This window comes from Poecilia reticulata, chromosome 14 (assembly GCF_904066995.2).
Source record: "Poecilia reticulata chromosome 14, P_reticulata-male-v2, whole genome shotgun sequence".
NCBI classification, from domain to species: Eukaryota; Metazoa; Chordata; class Actinopteri; order Cyprinodontiformes; family Poeciliidae; genus Poecilia; species Poecilia reticulata.
The window spans coordinates 20,778,706-20,802,181 of record NC_088843.1 but is presented as its reverse complement, the minus strand read 5'-3'; the positions used below and the strand labels follow the sequence as shown (position 1 = coordinate 20,802,181).

At 39.5% G+C, this 23,476-nt stretch overlaps 1 protein-coding gene across 2 annotated transcripts in view; it reads left to right on the top strand.

The window, feature by feature from the left end:
• Positions 1 to 3,174: 3,174 nt before the first annotated feature.
• The window catches only part of ntm (neurotrimin), a 275,803-nt gene continuing 255,501 nt past the window's right edge, over positions 3,175 to 23,476 (top strand). The window contains exon 1 of one of the 2 annotated variants that reach the window (XM_081615742.1): positions 3,175 to 3,472. In XM_081615742.1, the coding sequence (XP_081471868.1) occupies positions 3,250 to 3,472 (223 nt within the window). In that variant the 5' untranslated portion in view covers positions 3,175 to 3,249. The remainder of the gene's footprint in view (positions 3,473 to 23,476) is intronic. The other variant, XM_081615741.1, reaches the window with a different exon arrangement.

Sequence of the window (23,476 nt, the reverse complement as noted above, 5' to 3'; positions counted from 1 at the left end):
AGTCATAAAGATTTATTTATGGTGCAAGTCAATGGCAATCGAGCAATGCAATGGCTGCTGGAGAGAAATGGTCTCTGATGCTCTCATACTTGTCTTTTCTACAATAGAAACACAAAACCACACTGACTCATTATTTAGTGTGCAACAGGAGAACCAGTCGGGTTTATGGGACAATTACTTTTTCAAACAGGGTCAGGTTGGTTTGGATAGATTTAATGAAATCATTTTGTATTTATTCAGGTTGACTTTGTGTTTGATAGAAAAAAAAAAAAAATCTCGATGAACCAAATGACTAAAAAGCAGAAACAATTAAAATCTGTAAGGGGGCAAATATGTTTGTACACAAATGCTTGTATCAATGCAGCCAAATCAGTAAGAGTCTCCCTTAAGTCATTCCTCAAAGGCTGGAAACTTGCAACTCTTAGATATCGCTCTGTTTCAGCACACCTGGCTCCAATATGAATGATTAGCAGAGCTCTGTCTAGTCTGACCATATGCTAGTGAGACGGTTTCACCGTTTACTTCCAAGTGTGATGGAGAGGGAACAAATCTTAAAGGTGCAGGACTCCAGCCCTCGAGGAACGCAGTCTGATACCATCCCCAAACAGGAGGGGCACAAATCATCCCATTCTCCAGCTGGCACGTCTAACATGATCTAACACCCCCCCTTCCTCCAAATCAAGGGTAAGGTTGAACCAGAAATAAAACAGAGCGCAGAAACAAATGGGAGTCACAAAAAAACACAAAAAGCAAGCAGAGAACGGCTGTGATCAGACAAGCAAAGAAGCTGATTAAACTCAGCTTCTGAGTTTAATCAGCTCGTAGTTAAGCAAGAAACATGACAGAAAAAGAAATGACTTACCTGTTGAAGAATAAACAACACCTGTGCAAGAGTTAGCTGCACAGCCTCTGAAGGTGAGACAATGTACAATGTAAGTCACGAGTCTACCAGCCTCAAGCATAACGGCATTACGAGACGAATCACCTGCACTAAGCAACTTGTGCGCAAGAAGATAAAAAGAGACGGAGCTCCTGATGGCATGTAGACTCACCGGTACCACCGGGGGATGTGGGGGGGGGGGGGGCCCATGTGACTTTGTTGGTATAAAATAATCCACCTGTGCATGCACAGTAAGGCTTTAAAATAATAATGTTCTTTAAAATGTTTTACAATATATGCATTTTTTTTTGCTATATTCAGAACAGTATATGTAAAGCTCCTGATTTACTTCCACTGAAAAAGGCAAACAATTTTTCTCTTAAAAAAGAAAAGTAGAGTCAAGATTCACTTCTTTTTAAAATCATTTTACTTGTATAAAAGCAAGCACGTACCCTTTTTTATAAACACACTAAAAGTATTGAAAGTAGAAGTACTTGCTGAATGCATTTCCTAATACAATGCTCTCACTGAGTGTGCCTCCTGTACATATGTCCTTTTAATACATTAACAATGTGCCATTTTAATGAACAATGCTGCAGATGATGCATATTTTTATAGTGTTTACTCTCTGTGACCCAGTTTACACTCGGAGCCGCGATTCTGCGCATCCGGATTTCAGGCATGACCTGCACAGTTAAATGCTATTAAGCAAAGTAAGAGAGTTATTGGTTGTAACTTTCTGAGTTTTTAGTCAACACAAAGCAAAACCAACGTGTTGTTTTAACTGCAGTAAAAACATTCAAGTAAAAGTGGTTTGTTACATAAAATTTGAATAAAACCTAAATAAAATACACTGTGCTTGTAAAATGTGAAAAAAAAAATTAATGTAGGGGAAATATTTGTACTAATATTTCAATATTGACCAATGAAAAAATGACCTTTTTTCATTGCCCAATGAAAAAAGGGGCATTGGTCACACCTGACAGAGGAAGAGACACTGATTATTTCCACTGACATTTAGTTTCTCATCAGCTGCAGTCATACTGAATATCCCGCAAGCATCAATAGTGAACAATATTTTAATTTCCTGACACCTTTTGCACCCGAGTGTTGAGCCACATGGAGTTGTTTATTGAACCGGTTAACTTGAATAAGTCATTGATTAGGTCAGGTTAACAATGTTTGTGTCTGTTTTTCCTTTGTTTGTTTTAGGGTTTTAGTGTTCAGAGGAGAAGCACGGCGCTTCAGGCCCGTGTAACCAAAGGTGGTGATTTGATTCAAGACTTTGTGACGAAACCTCTAAAACTGTTTGCTGGCTTCTGACTGGTTTTAATTAATGAAATTGGACGTAATTCCAGTAAAGCCAAGGAGTTGTTTTTGTGTTTAAATCGAAGATCGTGTGAGCAGTAAATGCTGCGTTGTTTCAGCGACGGTCGTGTTGGAAAAGTTTGAATGCTTCTGTGTCGTTACAGCAGCAAGAATGATCACAGGCTGCAATCACTTCACGCTACAAATAAAAACCCAGAGAGGGAATCTGTTTACGCCTTCTTGATATATAACTGTTTTGGTTTAGACGTTTCCTTTTTATGAAATAGCCTTAATTTTTTTTTTTTGAGAGAGAGTAAAACCTTTGAAAAACATATTGCTGTCTCTGGCAGGTAGCTTTTTATTATGCGTAGTATTCATTTATCCTAGCATATTTCAGTCTTTGAAACATAATGAAAACTGATTTTCTGACATGATGGTAAGGTTTTTATTCCTACAGTCTGACAAAAGCATTCAAACTAACAAACAAACAAACAAACAAAAAAAAACACGAATTGTTGCGTCTCTGTCACAGCTTTCGATCAAGGTAACAAACATTAGGCAGAACAAGTTTAATCCTGAACCTCCCCGGAAGATATTCATCTTGACTAAAATCTCCAGAATTTAAAAGACACTGTGGCTCCTTCCATCGTCCTACTTTGTTTAAAGAGCTTTTTCGGAAATTTGATATTCAAAAGGTTCTGTTCAACATGGTTTAAGAACAGGGGAACACGTGAAGCTTACGTCTGTATTTATTGAGCTGGTTGCAAAAAGGCCAACAATGGCTAAATAACATCAGCTGCACGGCCACAAAAAGTCATTATTAGCGCCGCTTCAGCTAATTTAAACAAATTAAAACCGGAGGTGGGTTGATTGGCGCTTCAAAATAAAAGCGCCAGACCAACAATCGGCCAGTGAACACAAGGGCGCCCACCAGGTGTCTCTTATTTGATGGAGCCTGGCCGGAAGTGGCTGCAGCGTTTTGCCGGTAGCTTCCCCCTCTACTCGCCTCCCGGATCCTCACTGTTGAAGGTGGGAGTTTTGTTGCGCGCTGCAATCAGTGGATGTTTTCCAGTCAGCTCGGAGGACTGCGAGAACTGGGAGAATTGGACTTTTGTGGATTTTCAGAAGATTTCCGACTTATTTCCGAGTCGACCCCCCCCACCCCCCAAACCCCCGGGTCCCCCCTCCAACCTGCCAGCATAGTCAGCCGACCGATGGGCAGCATGAAGAACCCGCTGTACTGGGCTGTGCTGATCGGAATGACCATCCTGTTGATGGAGCAAGGTAAAAATGTTGGAGCACTTCTTCTAGACGCGTCTGCGCTTTGCATGCTGTCGGGTTGTTGGCAATCAGCGGGACGCTTTGCTGATGCCTCCGCCGGTGTTTTTTGCTCCTTTGCTGACCGCATCATGACTGCGGGCTATAAGCTTCTACTTCGGTAAAGCGATTAGTGAGATGCGGCTGAGCGCTCCTGGCTGTCTCGGAAGTATTTTTACACCAGTAATGTTGGACTGCGTCCTGTGACCGTCTCCTCTCTGAAAGTTTAATCCTGTGTCCGGATGATCCCAAGCAGACGGGTTGTTGACTTTTTTTTAAACATTTTTTTATTTCACGTTGTTTAATTTTTAATTCGTTTTTGGTCGCATGTCAGTAATAAGTGCAAAAGCGAGAGGAGGTGAAGTGTTTCTGCAGCGTCTTTGTGATTCACCTGCGCGGTGCGGCTGGCTGCCCCCCCCCCCCTTTCCGCCCCCCCTTTCCTTTCCGCCCCCCCCCTGTTGTTCTTTCTCCCGGCTTCTCTGCGCTGCAAAGTTGATTGCGCATTAGTTCTTTAATTCGCATCGACAGCGTGGTCAGGTCACACAAGTTAAGCCGTGTATTCGTCTCCAGGGCTGGAGGGAGGTGACGGGCTGTTGGAACAGCTCGGTGTGTCTAACCTTGTCTACACCTGGCATTAAACAGTCCGTTCATGCGCCAGACTTGAGGCGCCGCTGATACGGAGCTCTTGCCTGAAACAACCCAAATGTGAAAATCGGTCCCCCGATTTAAAACGTTATGGATTCATCATTTTTTTTTTCTTCTTCTACTTTCAAACTCTTATCGCCAGTTTGCAATTATTCTGTAATACCTCTTTGTCCTTCCATAATTACCCTTGGAGTCAGGATGGAATAGTTGAATACACCAGTGAGTTGATGAATCAGTGAAATAATGAAATCAATAAAAAAAAAGGGGGGGGGATAGAGATGTTGTAGGCAGTCAGTGAACATTTTGTCCTCAAAGCTAATGTGTTGGAAGGAGAAAAATGAGTTTGTGTTTTAAGCATTTAAGTTTGACAAGGGCTTGTCATGGCCGGAGCAGCGAGTTTCAGAGTTGGGGTTTGAACCCCTGCATGGAGCCGTGAGTCGGTCAGTAACGGCTCCAGAGGGCCTCAGAAACCAAAGTGAACAACAACAAAAAGATACACGTACATTAATTATACACATTTTACAGTAGATGCAAGTTCTTCCAAGCAAATTCAAGTTATATATTGTTAGGTGATGCACTTTTGGATTGTTATTATACCCCTAATTTAGCTCTGTTAAATGCTTGTATTCTATGCCCTATAGAATATTATTTAAAATCTGAAATGAGGACGTTTACACTGCAAACTTAATTCGGTTCGTTGGAGCTTGTCGCTCCGACAGCTGACGTCTCCTGTGACCGCTGATACATTTCTCATGGAACTGTTTACATCCATCGTTCTTTAATAACTTATCGCACACAAGCTGATCGTAATTTAATGTCTTCTTTAACGGAAACACTACAGTTGCAAAATGGTGTTTGCTCAACATAATCTGAATCTAGACAGAGATTTGCGCACATTTGTAACGGAAACGCAGCTGGTGCCCATCAAAAGTTGTCCGGGGAAGAGCCAATCGTCCACAGGGTCGTATGGGGAGGGAAGGCTTGGTCGTGTGGTCCTGTCCAACAAATAAAGCTACTGGAGCTCAGGTTTCTGAAGAACTTGTCCAGACACGGACATACAGACATGCACTGTGCATCACAGGTTCACAGGTTGCTGTTGCGCATCTGCAGACCAGTCAGGGTGCCAGCACTGGGCAAATGAGTGTCAGCTGGACCGATTTAAGGCACTGACACTGTGTGCATCTTCCCCTGATCTCAGTTCAGATCAAATCCACCTGAAGCACATTTACAGACTCGGATTATTGCACACAGAGTGAGATGAGTATAATTATTGAGTTAGTAGCACACTTGGCAGTACAGCACCAAGAAATTAGCTGATGACTGGAATCTGAGAAGATGATCACTGAACACATCGCGTTCATGCGCTACCAGGACAACAACACCCTGAGACCATCTTGCAGTTTTGACCGAGACTGTTTTAAAATGCTCTTTGCTCTGAGAGCAAAGCAGAGCCTGTGGGTGGGTTTACATAAGTCTATGTTCCATTTTATTCTGTGCAAGTTCTAAAAAGTTGAATGAATGTTTGTAGTCTCTGTAGGAAATGTGGATATAAAATGATCTGAAAATTTTCAATATTTAGTTTTGTAAAAAAAAAAAAAAAATCTGCGCTCGGCAGAGAAATTTCCATTAATCATGAACAGCAAGGAGATATTTCATGTTTACCTTAAGATATATTTTAATTAAGTTATACAAGTAGATAAATGGAACATATTAAAAGAAAAAGTGATCTTCTGTGGTTAATGAGAGCAAATGTAAACGAGTGGAGAAACTCCGGCTCAGTGGCAGTGGGCTTCTATCCCCCCACTGCTATGCAAAACCGTTTCACATAGGATTTGCTGATATAAACCCTCTGGTAGAGAACGGAGTGTGGATGCATTCCTGCAGCCAATGCTCTGATTCAGATATTACAACATCCATTGAAACGCTGTTGGATTTGTATTTTTTGTGTGTGTGTGTGTGTGAATTTTTAAACGGAATTAACTTCATGACTGATCTATCTGAAGCTGCCATGCGTCTACCTCATTCCGGTGGATGTTTTTTTTTTTTTTTAGATTTGACTGACAGTCCGCCGTGCATCTTATTACAACCCCCACATGTTCAGCCATGCATCCTGGTGCCACTCATGACTTTCCGTCTTCGGCTACAAAAGCATCTGTTACTGCTGTGGATTGTAGAATGAAGATGCGTCTCAGAGTAAAGTGAAAGAGTTGGGAGAAAGAGAAGAGAGGGGGACACGTTTATGCGTCAAACAGTGTTCAGCCAGCTTTTTCCAGTGTGCATTGATTGAAACATATTTTCACATGATGATCCAGTTTTCAAAAACCTCGCCTGCTGTAATCTGGAGCACTTTAGGTGTCCCGATACATCAGGTAAGAAGTAGAGATGCACCAATCAGACTTTAACTAAACCCTTTTTGGACTTCTGTTTCCCATTTTGGATGTTAAAAATATGCTGGGCTCAGCAGTATGGTACTAAACACAAGACTATACAGATAAAAATGTTAAAGAACTGTGATGTTTTTGTTGGATGTTTTGCTTCGTAGGAAAAAAAAAAGAGTATCATTTTATATCGGGACAAAACTTTTGAGGTGATTAAAGTGTAAAAGGCAAGCTAAGGAAAAACAAAGTACACCAACTTGCAAAAAAGCAGAGGAAGTGTTGGATTGAAGTGTTGGGCTGGCAGACAGAGGACGTACCTGTGGAGTTATTTGAATGACAGCTGGAGTGAATTATGGATGGGCATTGAATTATGAATCTTCCAGTGGTCATTACGCTGCGTGTGAACCGTAAAGGTTCAGGGGAAGTCTGTTTGATACATCACCAACTTGTTTTATTTCAATATGTTTCCGCTACAACAATTACATGCGTAGTGTTTAATTAAATTGGATAAGAAGAAGGTTCACCCTTAATAAGACAGAGGCTATGTCTTATTATTATGCGGGTGCCTCAAGGTCAAAGGTTAACCCTTGAGCAAAAGCTAAAAATATTCTATTTGGAACTCTTTTATCAGATTATCGGAACTGAAACCAAATGCAAACAATGCAAGATTAAATTAGCATGTCATTAATTTACGACAACACTCGGTTGTTTGAGATCAAAGCATTCATAGATGGAATATTTTCATTAAGATTAAGTAATTAGTATCATTACAAAACACAACAAAGAGTGCATGCCCATACTACAAACATATGATGTAAAACAGTAGTGGAACAAAAACGAGCCATAAAGCTAAATAATGCATTAGAATGGTGACGCTTGCTGCTGACCATCTATCATCTATCTTAAATAGATGATCACATTTACTGATCATCTATTTAAGATTTTATAAACTACCTTAAGAAAAAAGAAAATTCAGGAGAGGAAAAATACAAAAAAAAAAAATTTTAAATACAACCAGCTTCCCTTTTGAGTAATATTTGCATTTTTTCTCCAAGTTTATGGCGTGACGTATTTTCCACTCACCCAGATTTTGAAGGTGATGTGTTTAGTTTCAGATGAAGTAAAATTCACCATGAAGCCAACAAAGACAGAGGCTAAAACAGACCTCAGAGTTCAGGTATGTGTGTTGTTTTGTGTATTCCGGTACCTATTATGTACCCCAACATGTTTCAAAACACTTGACCAAAAATAGTTCAAGATCTGAGCAATAAGTGGGGGAAACTTTCAAGGTACATCCTTGCAAATTTTCTTTGACAAAACTAAAACATGTTTACCGATTGCTGATTCATTCAGATGTTAAATGGAGAGGCTGAAACATTCAGCTGTAGTCTTATCCACTAATGACTCTTATATGACAAACCATCAATACAAAAGTAGAGAAAAAAATAATTGCTACCAGAATTGAAAAATTGTCATTGACCATGGAGTTATGGAAAGTGCTCACGTGTGTGTGTATATATATATATATATATATATATATATATAATCTCCTTCATTAGGGCAGTTCAATATATTCTCATCGCAATATCAATGTTTCTTAATGTTCATTTTGCAGAAGATAGTTTGGAATGCATTGATTGCTAGTTAATGTATTCCAAGTGTTATGAACTTGCATTTTCTTTTACCCTAACATAATATGTTAACCAAAGATGGAGATCCTGAAACCAGACACAAATGGCTTTACCCAAGAAACTGGAAAGATGGGATCACAAATCAGAAACAGACAAACGGGGAGATAAAAGACCAGCATATCAACTGATGTAGTCATTGCAATGTTTACCTTTATGGACAACGTTGCAAGATTTTCTAGTATCATGCAGATCTTCTCTGTCTTAATTTTCCAGCTAAGGAGCAAACCTCCTAAACAGTTACCAAAATTACACTCGATCACACCGACCCTTTTTAGTCTGCTTTAGTCGGAACTGTAGCTCCTTTGTCTATAAAGTCCGGTTCATTTGGGGAGCTGTGAAAGCACAATTGAGCTCTGATGCAGACCAAAAAAGTGAACTCTGGTCCACCTAAACACCTAGGTCTCAGTTCGGTTGCGGTCGGTGCTGTGTGACCACTCCAAAAGACTGTAGCGGAGAGAGTTCTTGGTAAACACAACCAAAATAAATGTGAGTCTAGCGCTGGTGCGAAAATGGCTTGTAGTTTTTTTACAAAAGACAAAAAAGAAATCCTACAACCAACACATTCTGATACTACATTTTCTGTAAAAGGAAGTTGCACCCAGTGTCTTCTGAGGTTTTGTGTCGTTTCCTTCAGCTGTTCTTGGTGCAGCGCCCCCACAGGAGGATGAAGGGGAACATAGCTTTGAAGGGGTTTGAATCTTTTTGCATTGATTGCAGTGTGAAAGCAAACTGCAGAAAATGTAACAAATGTTGCAACTTTGGTCCCCAACAGAACAGAGTTTGCTGCACTGTCAGGTGTGAAAACACCCTTAGTGAAATTAGTTTTTGGTCTATTATATCTTGGTTATAACAAAAGCCTTGGCAATAAATGATATATTGTTGGAAAGTTTGTTCATTTCCCTTTAAACAGTACCACGTTTGTATGGGAAAATACATTTGTGGCTTGAGCAACAAAGTTGAGTATGTGCTTTACATATGGGAACCAACCAAGAGTTGAATTGGATGACTTGAGTTTGATGGAAGTAGATGTATTTGCAAGTTGTGTTTATGAATTTAACAAGCAGGGACACTGTTAAATTGTTAAGTAGATGATCTGGGCAACCTGGCACCTTCCCATGATGGTAACCAGTTTGGTAGACACACTGCTGTGTCGTGTGTTACAGGCATCTTTTTAACTTTTTCCCCTCAGACTTTGTGGAGATATTCTCCATGCATGAAGCTGTTGCGGAGCTGAACGGCTCCTTCGGTGACAGACTTCTACACCCTAAATGCTCAAAGGAGATTATTGCAGATTTTTCCTCTCAGTAGCTGAAAGACTTTATCACCATTACTTCTCCCAACAAAATAAACGTGTTTAAATATATTCTGCTTTATTCAGTTTTACTCATTTTGTGAGGAAAAATTCTGCTGGTATTTGCACCCCTCTGCTGTCACACAATTTTTATCATCACTTATGATTTTACATTTTTTAAAACTATTTCATTACTTTTTTTTTTTTTTAAAGGTTTCATTGACTCCAGTGGCCTTTATTTAATGATTGTCAGACAGGAAAGCGGATTGTGAGAGAGGGAAGAGGCGGCAAAGGTCATCAGGTTGGGACTCGAACCCATGAGGGAGGCGTTGAGGACTGAGGCCTCCGTTTATGGGTTGCCTGCTTTTTATTGTGTTTTCATAAATTTCACATTCTTACATTTGTGTGCATCTACTTACTTTGCCTGTCACTTCGCTACTGTTGCACCGGGATTTCCCCATTATTATAAATGATACTTCTATTCTTCTCTCGCATCAATGACATAAAAGCTTTACTTTTACTAACTTCATTCATATTATTATGATCTTGTGACATTGACAACTCCATCATAACTTTAAAATCTTTTAATAAACAGCAGCATCCCTCGTTACATCCTTATTGCTCTGCTGCTCCTCTTCTTGGTCGCATGCAGGTCACTGTGCGGTTATAAACTGATCACACAGAAATCTAACAATAATATGAGTATCTCAGTTTCTCCGGCAGTTTGAAAGGCACCCTTAGAATTTCTACTGGAATCTGAAAAACTCACCACAATGTCCCAAAAATGCACATCTCCACAATTTGGAGATGTGTTCCTCTCTAGCCGAGACCCCTGCTCCACACGGTCCAACATTTAACATTCGGGGCTCTGATAATGGCACTAAAATAATTTGTGCTGGGCAGGGGCGCCGCATAGGGGGGGACAGTAGGGACAGTTTGATGGGTGACCAAACTTGCATACTGTATGTGAACTGTTGTATGTTAAATTCATGAGCAGTAAATATTGAGCAAGTATCAGTATTGCAAGTCTCTCTCTCTCTCTCTCTGTCTGTCTGTGTCTGTCTGTGTGCATGTCTACAGATCTACATCTATATATCAATATCTATCTTTATACATATCGATATCATCTATATACAGATATAGATTTATGTATATATATATATAGACTGATATGTATGTATATATGTTTATATATATGATATATAGATCTCACTATAGAGATCTATATACATAGAACTATGTATAGAGAGAGATCTATAAATATATTGATCTTTACAGATCTGGATATATATATAGATCTATATGTATAGATCTATATATAATATATATGGGAGAGATCTCTATATAGATGTATATATAATTGAGAGATCTATATATATATTTATAGAGATCTATATAGAGAGATCTATAAATATATAGATCTTTATATACATATATAGATCTATATCTAGAGAAAGATCTATAGAGATCTCTTATATATATATATATATATATATATTGCCCAGAAAGATTAATAGTTTTCCAAATTTTTTCCCAATTTGTAAAGGTTTAGACTTGGAATATTCTCTTTTTGTTCCACGATGTTTACATTTTCTTTTTCTAAATCTCCCTTTAGTTAATAAATGTGGTTATCTGATTTTCTATTTAGAATTTGAAATGAAAATCTTACAATGATGAATATGAGTACTGATGTCCTGGCTTTTTAATATAATTTAAAATGTCCAATTAACAATAGTAGCTCTTTTTTCCGCCAATCACTCAACCCACTCGTGGCCCCACCCCGCTGACCTCCTGTCTCGCCTTTGCTCTGAGAAGACTTTTCTCAACAGATCTTTCTGGTACTTTACTTTAGCACTCAGCTTTCGATTTATATCAAACATCTCATCCAGTTGTCTCATGAGGTATTTCTGAAATTCAATACTTCCGAATTCAGGTTCGTTACATTTGGCCTGACATGTACATGTTGCTTGATTTGTTTTGGAAATCACACTGTGCTGGGAATTATGCTGCTGTTCGCCGTCTTTAGCCAGAACTGAAACTTTGTTCTGTGTTTCTGTGACGGATTTATTTTCGGTGACCGCCTCTGTGGTCAAAATCACAGGTTCTTCTTCGCAAATCTTCTTAAAGGAACCCTCCTGATTACCGTCTTCTCCAAGCAGAAAAGTGTCCTGCTTAACATTTTCAGCGTCGGACTTGGAGGACTCTTTCTTCTTTGGTGTCTCCTGCAGTACGGAGACCTTTTCCTGTTTGGTAACTAGTGAATCTTCTTCCGTTCTAGAACTTTCAGATGAAGTCCTTACATTAGTGGGGGCCTGTTTTTCCAGCCATATATGAAATGGTATCTTTTTCTTTTTGCGCCTCTTCTGTGTTTCTGTGATGCATTTATTTTCGGTGACCAGCTCTGTTGTCAAAATCACAGGTTCCTCTTTGCAAAACTCGTTCTTAAAGGAACCCTCCTGATTACCGTCTTCTCCAAGCAGAAAAATGTCCTGTTTGTTAACATTTTTAGCGCCAAAGTTTGAGGATTCTTCCTTCTCTGGTGTCTCTTGCAGTACGGAGACCTTTTCCTGTTTGGTAATCTGTGAATTGTCTTCCGTTCCAGAACTTTCAGAGGAAGTCCTTACATTAGTGGGGGCCTGTTTCTCCAACCATACATGAAACGGTATTTTTTTCTTTTTGCGTCTCGTCTTTGGCGGCTGTTCCCCCTCTTGCAAATCCAGTGTCTCCTGTGTCTTGGATATGAAATCCTGCTCAGTTACCAATGGTGTTATATTGGCACAAATCTCCTTTTTAAAGAAACCTTCTTCAGGCAGAGATGTGTCCTGCTTAACATTTTCAGAGCAAGACTTGACGGACTCTTTCTTCTCTGCTAGAACGATTGTCTCCTGCAGTACGGAGATCGAAGCTTTTTCAGTAACTGGTGAATCCATTCCAGTTCTTTCAGCTGAAGTCCTTAGATCAGCGGAATGTTTCTCCAACCAGATGTCAAATGGTATCTTTTTCTTCTTGCGCATGGTTTTTGGCGGCTGTTCCTCAGACTTAGCGGGCTGTTCTTTCTCTGCTATATCGACTGTCTCACTCTTTGGTGGCTGTCCGTCCCCTTTGTGATCAACCTCCGCCAGTGGTTTGGTGCTCGATTCACTTTCAGTCACCACTGAAGAGTCCTGCTGTTCAAATTTTTCAGCTGTCTTCTTTAGCTCCTCAGCTTCGTGCAGCGCCCACCAGACTGCAAATGACAGCTTCTTCTTCCTGCGCTTTGGTGGTTTGGGTGGCTGTATTTCCCTCTCGACAATATTGTCGGATGCGACCTCTTCGAATCTTGGCTGGTCGGACAGCATTGTAACCTTTGCTTGTTTAATGGTTCTAAGATGAATTGCTTCTCTAGAAACTGTAAAGATTTTACGTTAAGTTTGATGTAAATCTCAAAACGAAATGTACACCAAACAAAGTTTAAAATCCTACTGCGAACTGCTGAGCAAATTCTCAAGAGAAACTATCAACAACGGCTGCTAACAGGTTGTGATGGAAGTAGATCGCTGTGACAAGCTTATATAATCGCTTGTGTTGTCAGAATTCTGCCTTTGGAGTTATATTGTGATGTCACATTGTGATGTCACAGTTTCGTTTGGTATTCTGATGGATTTTTTATGAACACGGCTGATGCGCGCGCAACCTGAAGAAAGAGTCAGCGGGCTTTTAAACTGTCACTAGTTGCCATACTTACCCACCATTGCCTTGTTGTTTTGACGTTGGTTAGCATGTTGTCAGCGTAGCTAGCCTAGGCTACTGTAACTGTTTAAAATTGAGTGATAAAATAAGTTATGCTACCCAGGGATTCTGTATGAGGGGGAGGGATAGTCCTAACTACCCCCAGGGGGCAACAAGGGACCCTCCACAATTTTCTTTTTTTTTTTATTAAAATTTTTTCATAGAAATTGAATAAAATGGGGCCCTGTCATTACAAAATTAATCAGTGTTTTCTAAAATTTTTATTTTAGACCAAATGCTCAAAGGAGATTATTGCAGATTTTTCCTCTCAGTAGCTGAAAGACTTTATCACCATTACTTCTCCCAACAAAATAAATGTGTTTAAATATATTCTGCTTTATTCAGTTCTACTCATTTTGTGAGGAAAAATTCTGCTGGTATTTGCACCCCTCTGCTGTCACACAATTTTTATCACTTATGATTTTACATTTTTTTTTAAAACTATTTAATTACTTTCTTTTTTAAAGGTTTCTTTGACTCCAGTGGCCTTTATTTAATGATTGTCAGACAGGAAAGCGGATTGTGTGAGAGAGGGAAGAGGCGGCAAAGGTCATCGGGTTGGGACTCGAACCCATGAGGGAGGCGTTGAGGACTGAGGCCTCTGTTTATGGGTTGCCTGCTTTTTATTGTGTTTTCATAAATTTCACATTCTTACATTTGTGTGCATCTACTTACTTTGCCTGTCACTTCGCTACTGTTGCACCGGGATTTCCCCATTATTATAAATGATACTTCTATTCTTCTCTCGCATCAATGACTAAAGTCGGATAAAATGCAAAATGACCATTCTGATTGACTTGGCCGGGGGGACATCGGGATTGGGCCGTTCGGACTGAACGTAAAAAAATGTCTGATTTGGGCAAAAGAAAAAAGGAAAGAAAAGGCTGAGTCACATTTTCCTGCTATGTTGATGTTACAAAATTCTTCTAGCAGCAGTGGTCAGATATCCAACCTGACTCATGACAGAAGATTGTTGAAGGTCAGTGTTCAAATTGTTTATGGATGTACTTTATTCTGTGTGTAAATCTAACCCTGTTTGGTTTAGAGCAGGATCCCATTCAATTCAACCAAAATTGTATAATTAAACCCTGAAAATGCAAATAGAATTGATTTGAATGCATCACTGAAATAATATGGCAAAGTTTGTAGTCATGTTGTCTTGAAACTAGAAGGTCTTCATTTTGAATCCCAAAATTCAAAATGAATTTTGGGATTCATACGAACATGAGCTTGCATACAAACATGCAAGCTCCACGCAGAAGGATCCATCCTTTGGCAATATCAGTGTTGAAAAACACTGATATTGCATGTTCGTATGATTTTTTTTAATGATTTTGTAGCATCTGTGCAAACAGTATACTATATTTCTAACTAAAAAATGGATCATGACCAACAAGGTCAATGGACTAGTTCTCTGAAGTCTAGATACGACTCAGGAAGGAGTAGACAGACTAGAAGTTGCAGATGCGAGTGCCTTGTATTCACAGTGATTAATTATTTACATTAAAGTAAGGAAAAAAAGAAACATTCAAATGGCCATATTAAAATAAAAGGAAATACACAAAGAATGAAATATTAAATCAAAAGAAAACAAATCAGCTCCACAGTTCCAGCAACAAGCCACACTATTCAGTTCATACACCCCCCCTGAACTGGGGCGGTTCAACAGGATCAGGTGAGTTGTTTAGACGGCTTGCTGCAGTTCATATACTGACAAAAGTCAGATCAGAGTGGGAACAGTTTTGTTCATGGGCTGCAGGAAGTCTCCCACCAGCCTGGTGGGGAAACCAAATCTTAACACACCACAAGTGAAATCCTTTTAGGCTCTTGAACCTGATTCTTCAGCTCGCCATCGAACCTGGCCTGTACAATAAAGCAGGACCAGTCTCAAATATAATCAAAACATTCCAGTGTGCACACACAAAAAAAAAATACGATCGGCACTCATTGCAATATGAATAATCCTAATGATCGTTTTACTAATCAATGCATTCCCAAATACATTTCCAAATAAATCTTATTCATAAAAAGTCAATAATTATGCTCCACAAACAATATAAAAACACATCAAGCTAGGCAAATACTTTAATATTTAAGGCATCTCATTGTTCTCCAATTTGTTTGTTCAGAGTCGCAATATAGCATCTGGATTGATAACGCTAAGTCTTCATAAAATGACTCACCAATTCCGCAGTTAAGGGAAACGAAAAATCGGTTTCGTTTCCCTTATCCCTCAGCTCACAACCGGAGACTCCTAAAGTTGGTACAATTTTATCAGCATCATACAAGATTAAAGAGAAACAGAATGTTACACTCAACCGACCTGCAGCTCTGCTCTCCCAAACCCGTTCTAATCCTCCATGCTTTTCACTCCAGCTAATATACCCAGCAAATTAGCTACGGTGGTACATGTGACTCAGACGCTCAGCAATGATTGGCTGCTTAGTAAATCTCGCGAGAATTGCAGTTATATAATCAAACTATCGCGAGATTTTGGAGGGCAATAGTAGCGAACCAGAAAATGGAACTCAGCATTTCACTTGGGTTACAATTTTTTTTGGGTACTCTGGCTCCCTACCACAGCCCAAAAACTTACTGTTGGGGTTTAAACTGTACTTAAGACAACCTGAACGCCGTGACGGTCCTTGTACTCAAAGTGTGAGTTGAAGCGGACCGTTCGGACAGCCTGCAGCAACTTCCTCGCTCTGCTGTAGAGAAGTTTCTTTGCTCCAGAGAACTACTCCTCTTCTGAGGCTGCATGTGAGGTGGAGCAGCTTTCAAGATGTACTCCGCCTTGCGCACAGTCTCTTAAGAACCTGGGGGCCTCAGTTCAAATGATAACGTTGCTGCTTGCCATTCAGAAATCCTTGTACAAGGAGTTGCAACTGATCAGAGGCTTCCTGTTAGTAAAGTTGAGTCTTGCTTAACTCCTCTGTAGTCTGACTCCTGCAGGGTTTTAGTGAGCGCACAGCCGCAGCAGCGCATGGCATGTACAGATGTGGCCCTACATGCATCTAAAGATGAGATTTAGTTCTGAAAACATGAAATATTAATGAAGATATTTAACATTTTGCTTTGCATGGATGCCTTAGTGTGTGAAACAGTTTAACTGAAAGGTTGAGTGGTGATGTCAATGTTATGAGATTTGCCGGCTTGGAAATAAGCACGTAACAAACACAAATACCACAGCAGATGCAATATGGAATACACACACACACACACCCACACACACACGCGCGCACACACACACACACATACCTTTATGCCACTGTAGGGTTGTCATGATGCAAACATGTCAGACTTGGTAGTTGTACTACAAAAAAAGAGATAATACTCTATCATTTTCAATACATTTGCAACTGTTTTTCAAAAAACGGGTTATGTCTAAAAAAAAACAAAAAAAACTTAAAGGTTGGAGATATTTTTCTCATCTCTACTATAGGAAAGTCTGCATAGAAGGCTATTTGGCTCCTGTTAAGAAATAATTTGAAAGTGTTGTTTTGCTATATATCAAAATGACAGCAACATAACGGTTGTATTGGGTTTTATAACCTTTTAAGTTGTACAGTTACTTCTAAAAGAGATTTAACACTGTATTCATGGTTCCTGTCAGTGCAAAACGTTTTTTTGCAGTGCAAAGAACTGGTCCACAAAAATGTTTTTTCAGCAGCAGTTTGTGTGTTTCTGGTAATTTTGCATAATATTTTCTTTGATGATCAAGAGTCAGCAGGGACGCTTCCATCTGGTTCTCGAAGGTTTCTGCTCTCAGTTTCAGTCTGGATCCACTGAATACACAATGACGATCCCTTATGGATCACTTAAAATGGGAATGGAGATTGTCAACAAACCAAAGTTTTGTTTTTCGTAATTTTTTTATTGTGCCACAAAATACCATTGTAATTAGTTGTGCTTTATTTTTACTAACTTCATTCATCTTATTATGATCTTGTGACATTGACAACTCCATCATAACTTTAAAATCTTTTAATAAACAGCAGCATCCCTCGTTACATCCTTATTGTTTTGCTGCTCCTCTTCTTGGTCGCATGCAGGTCGCTGTGCGGTTATAAACTGATCACACAGAAATCTAACAATAATATGAGTATCTCAGTTTCTCCGGCAGTTTGAAAGGCACCTTTAGAATTTCTACTGAAATCTGAAAAACTCACCACAATGTCCCAAAAATGCACATCTCCACAATTTGGAGATGTGTTCCTCTCTAGCCGAGACCCCTGCTCCACACGGTCCAACATTTAACATTCGGGACTCTGATAATGGCACTAAAATAATTTGTGCTGGGCAGGGGCGCCGCATAGGGGGGGACAGTAGGGACAGTTTGATGGGTGACCAAACTTGCATACTGTATGTGAACTGTTGTATGTTAAATTCAGTGGTGGAGAAAGTACTCAAAAAATTTACTTAAGTAAAAGTACAAATACACAGTGAAAAATGTACTTAAGTAAAAGTCAAAGTACCACATTAACATTTTACTTAAGTAAAAGTAAAAAAGTCCTGGCTTTTAAAAATACTTAAGTATTAAAAGTAAAAGTACTCGCTGAATGCATTACCTAATCGCTAATATCATTAAGTGTGCCGATCGTATTTAATTTTAATACATCAGAAATGTGCCATTTTAATTAACACTACCACAGATTAAACATGTTCTTATTGTGTTTATTCTCTGTAACAGTTTAGACTTAGATATGTGATTCTATGAATCATAATTTCAGGGATGGAAACATTTTGTCTCCTGTCCTAACATAGCATGAACTTCATTAGTCACATTTATTTAGAAAGAAATCCAACTGAAAGGGGATGTAAAGAAGGTGCGGGCGGGGTGGAGGACATGCAACCAAGGAGCCATGTAGCAGAGTTGTAGTCAAGACCACCGGACCCAAGACCAAGACCAGCGCCCCGCGCTAAATGACACAATAACATTAAGTTTATCATAATTGGTTTTCAGATTGATCTGAAAGATCCACATTCCCATAAAAACACCTAGATATTAAATACTTAGAGCTGAAATATATTTAACCAGTATCAATTAAAACTCACTTCATTCTGTTTTGCTTTCATCGCTGTGCTACAATCCGCAGAGGTCTCCTGCTATTCCTAGAAAAATAACGCCCTGGGTGGTTGCCCATATTGCACATGTCAGAAACCACAACTGAAACATCGCAATTAACGGTAAATAACGTTCAACTATGAACACTGTCCAACGGCGCAACAAGTAACTAAGCAGAATGAGCATCATGACTGTTTTCATCCTCCCTCCCACTGCGATGTTTGCCACCATGACAGGAGACGAAATCAATCAATGAGCAATGAGCATGCTCTGCATTCATACATTCAACTTTTACTTATTCAGCGATTAAATTAATGTCTATATATATATATATATATATAGCTACCGCAGTGTACACAAGAACAAAGAACGGCTCTCAGTGAGGCTTCAGTCCTTAGGACTTAGTAAAGATCCGTCCAGAAGAATCGGATCGTTCCTGAATGTCATATATATATATATATATATATATATATATATATATATTTTTTTTTTTTTTTCCCAATTTGGAATATTCTCTTTTTGTTCCACGATGTTTACATTTTCTTTTTCTAAATCTCCCTTTAGTTAATAAATGTGGTTATCTGATTTTCTGTTTAGAATTTGAAATAAAAATCTTACAATGATGAACATGAGTACTGATGTCCTGGCTTTTTAATATAATTTAAAATGTCCAATTAACAATAGTAGCTCTTTTTTCCGCCAATCACTCAACCCACTCGTGGCCCCACCCCGCTGACCTCCTGTCTCGCCTTTGCTCTGAGAAGACTTTTCTCAACAGATCTTTCTGGTACTTTACTTTAGCACTCAGCTTTCGATTTATATCAAACATCTCATCCAGTTGTCTCATGAGGTATTTCTGAAATTCAATACTTCCGAATTCAGGTTTGTTACATTTGGCCTGACATGTACATGTTGCTTGATTTGTTTTGGAAATCACACTGTGCTGGGAATTATGCTGCTGTTCGCCGTCTTTAGCCAGAACTGAAACTTTGTTCTGTGTTTCTGTGACGGATTTCTTTTCGGTGACCGCCTCTGTTGTCAAAATCACAGGTTCTTCTTCACAAATCTTCTTAAAGGAACCCTCCTGATTATCTCCTTCTCCAAGCAGAAAAGTGTCCTGCTTAACATTTTCAGCGTCGGACTTGGAGGACTCTTTCTTCTCTAGTGTCTCCTGCAGTACGGAGACCTTTTCCTGTTTGGTAACTAGTGAATCTTCTTCCGTTCTAGAACTTTCAGATGAAGTCCTTACATTAGTGGGGGCCTGTTTCTCCAGCCATATATGAAATGGTATCTTTTTCTTTTTGCGCCTCTTCTGTGTTTCTGTGATGCATTTATTTTCGGTGACCAGCTCTGTTGTCAAAATCACAGGTTCCTCTTTGCAAATCTCGTTCTTAAAGGAACCCTCCTGATTACCGTCTTCTCCAAGCAGAAAAATGTCCTGTTTGTTAACATTTTCAGCGCCGAACTTTGAGGATTCTTCCTTCTCTGGTGTCTCTTGCAGTACGGAGATCTTTTCCTGTTTGGTAATCTGTGAATTGTCTTCCGTTCCAGAACTTTCAGAGGAAGTCCTTACATTAGTGGGGGCCTGTTTCTCCAACCATACATGAAACGGTATTTTTTTCTTTTTGCGTCTCGTCTTTGGCGGCTGTTCCCCCTCTTGCAAATCCAGTGTCTCCTGTGTCTTGGATATGAAATCCTGCTCAGTTACCAGTGGTGTTATATTGGCGCAAATCTCCTTTTTAAAGAAACCTTCTTCAGGCAGAGATGTGTCCTGCTTAACATTTTCAGAGCAAGACTTGACGGACTCTTTCTTCTCTGCTAGAACGATTGTCTCCTGCAGTACGGAGATCGAAGCTTTTTCAGTAACTGGTGAATCCATTCCAGTTTCAGCTGAAGTCCTTAGATCAGCGGAATGTTTCTCCAACCAGATGTCAAACGGTATCTTTTTCTTTTTGCGCATGGTTTTTGGCGGCTGTTCCTCAGACTTAGCGGGCTGTTCTTTCTCTGCTATATTGACTGTCTCACTCTTTGGTGGCTGTCCGTCCCTTTGTGATCAACCTCCGCCAGTGGTTTGGTGCTCGATTCACTTTCAGTCACCACTGAAGAGTCCTGCTGTTCAAATTTTTCAGCTGTCTTCTTTAGCTCCTCAGCTTCGTGCAGCGCCCACCAGACTGCAAATGACAGCTTCTTCTTCCTGCGCTTTGGTGGTTTGGGTGGCTGTATTTCCCTCTCGACAATATTGTCGGATGCGACCTCTTCGACGCTTGGCTGGTCGGACAGCATTGTAACCTTTGCTTGTTTAATGGTTGTAAGATGAATTGCTTCTCTAGAAACTGTAAAGATTTTACGTTAAGTTTGATGTAAATCTCAAAACGAAATGTACACCAAACAAAGTTTAAAATCCTACTGCGAACTGCTGAGCAAATTCTCAAGAGAAACTATCAACAACGGCTGCTAACAGGTTGTGATGGAAGTAGATCGCTGTGACAAGCTTATATAATCGCTTGTGATGTCAGAATTCTGCCTTTGGAGTTATATTGTGATGTCACATTGTGATGTCACAGTTTCGTTTGATATTCTGATGGATTTTTTATGAACAAGGCTGATGCGCGCGCAACCTGAAGAAAGAGTCAGCGGGCTTTTAAACTGTCACTAGTTGCATAGTTACCCACCATTGCCTTGTTTTGACGTTGGTTAGCATGTTGTCAGCGTAGCTAGCCTAGGCTACTGTAACCGTTTAAAATTTAGTGATAAAATAAGTTATGCTACCCAGGGTTTCTGTATGGGGGGAGGGGTAGTTAGGACTATTCCGAGGGATAGTCCTAACTACCCCCAGGGGGCAAGAAGGGACCCTCCACAATTTTTATTAAATTTTTTTATAGAAATTAAATAAGTTTAACTGTCATTACAAAATTAATCATATTGTGTTTTCTAAAATTGTTTTTATCAGTAAAAATTAAATGTTACCCCTCCCAGACCAAAAAGCACACATCCATGATCCGCTCCTGGATCTGCATGAAGTGCGTTCCTGCTTAGCGCGCTTGATGGTGTCGGTGTTTTGTAGCAGTCTGTGCAAGACGAGAACGAATGTGGTGGTTATTTTGGTACTAAAAAATTTCAGAAAATCAGGTTTCCAAAAAAAATTGAGAGATAAGAGAGAGAAAAAGGTAAGAGTGTCAATTTGTAAGCCAGTTTGTCTTCAAGAGGTGGATAGACTGAGATTATCAACCATTCAGCATAGTTAGCTTAGCTACAGACTGTAGTTTGCCTCCATTTCACTAGGATTTGATGAATAAGGAAAAATATTACTAAAATATTAATATTTTTAACTTGTCCCTTGTACCTTTTACCACTTAACAACAGATGAGTTAGTCAGCAGCAGCTGTAACCCACGTCCCTCCTGACCTGCCCTCTCCTAAGTGAAATTAAAGCTGCAGTATGTAACTTAATTTTTATTTTTATTTTTTTTACATATTTGTTAAAACTGTTATGTTGTGACAGTGTGGTATGGCAGGTAATCTGTGAAAAATCTATTTCCTCTGCCTTCTCCCAGTGCTCTCTAAAAACAACTAATCAGTGGCAGGAGAGTTTTAGTGCTGTCAATCAGAATCTCATATGGCTGCTCATCCCTATGCTGCAGCTAGTGCAGCCTGTTGTGAATGCTCAGTCTGGCTAGTATCGTTACCAATGATGGCAGATAAACATTTTTCCTGTAATTATTTGTTTCTCCTCCATTAGCATATGTAGCAGTGAGTGAATGAGGTTGATTGACAGCACTAAGACCCTCCTCCTGGTTCTGATTGGTTGTTTTTGGTCGGAACGTTGCATTACTTTAGCTAGCAATAGTAGTTCAGGGAGGAGATTGATTGTTTTCACAGATTATTTGTCTCATAACATACTGGCACAACATGGTGACAGCTTTAACAAATACGGAGAAAACAATTTTTATTAAAGTTATGTACTGCAGCTTGAATAAAATGCAACTACATAGCATTTTTTTGAGAAGTCTGGATTGCTTTATGTATATTTTGCACGTTGCCTATGACTGTTGGTTGTGGGGAGAGCCATTTCAGTTATAGAAAAAATGTAAGCAACCTATTTGCATACTGTATGTGAACTGTTGTATGTAAAATTCATGAGCAGTAAATATTGTCCTAGTATCAGTATTGGACCAAAGAAAGAAAGGCAGTTGCAAGCCTTTAAAATTGTGACGCTTTTTGTGGGTCAAATAGACTCAAAAAATTGTAACAGTAATTTTTTGTCATGGGGCCCAAGATTCCTGGCGGCGCCCCTGCCGCTGGATGAGATCCAGTTTTGTATCCAACGCAGTGAGGGAGCAGCACACACACGTAGCATCTGAACCACGATCAACGTTGATAAAATTAGTTGTAGTGTTGCCAGCCTGGTGTGGGAGGGATCAGGTACACAAGGTCAGCATAGTCAGATCTGCTTCAGATTCTCCAACCAGTCCATGGTGGTGCATGCAGACCACAAGTTATGCATAAGCTACCAGTGCTTCTAACTGGCTCCTCCAGGCTTCAGCCAGGATGTTTAATGCATGTTCAGAACAGTCGGGGAACTGGCAGAATACGTAATCGGGAACTTTCTAGTTTTCTGTCTTTGAAGGTGTCTTTTCTTCATAAACAAAAATTTTGATTAAATGACAAAATCAATTCAGTTTTAGATTATACAGAAATATAATTTTGCCTAAATACCTGAGTTGAATAGGGATTTCAACCTCCTTTTTTATTTTTATTTTACGATATCTACACATAACATGGACCAAAAGAGAGCAAACATCCTACACAGTCAGTCAAGTTAATTTAACATGAAGCTCAAAGTCAAAAGTGACTCATTTTATTGAGTCTACCATTAACTCTGCGGTGCTAAAAGGAAAACACCAATGGCCTGTTCATCCACAGCAGGGCACGGTGCAAAAGAAACAGAGTGCTTCAAAGACTAGATAGACTAGACAACTAGATAGCTGATGTCTAAGTTTTACCTCGCTGATTTTTGGGAGAATGACCTGTGGTTTGATAAAACTGAAACTAAAGGGTTCAAATAAAAATCAATTTGCTTAGATTTTCCTGAAAACACCATTGATGTACGGCCTTGACAGCCGTGTCAGTTCTC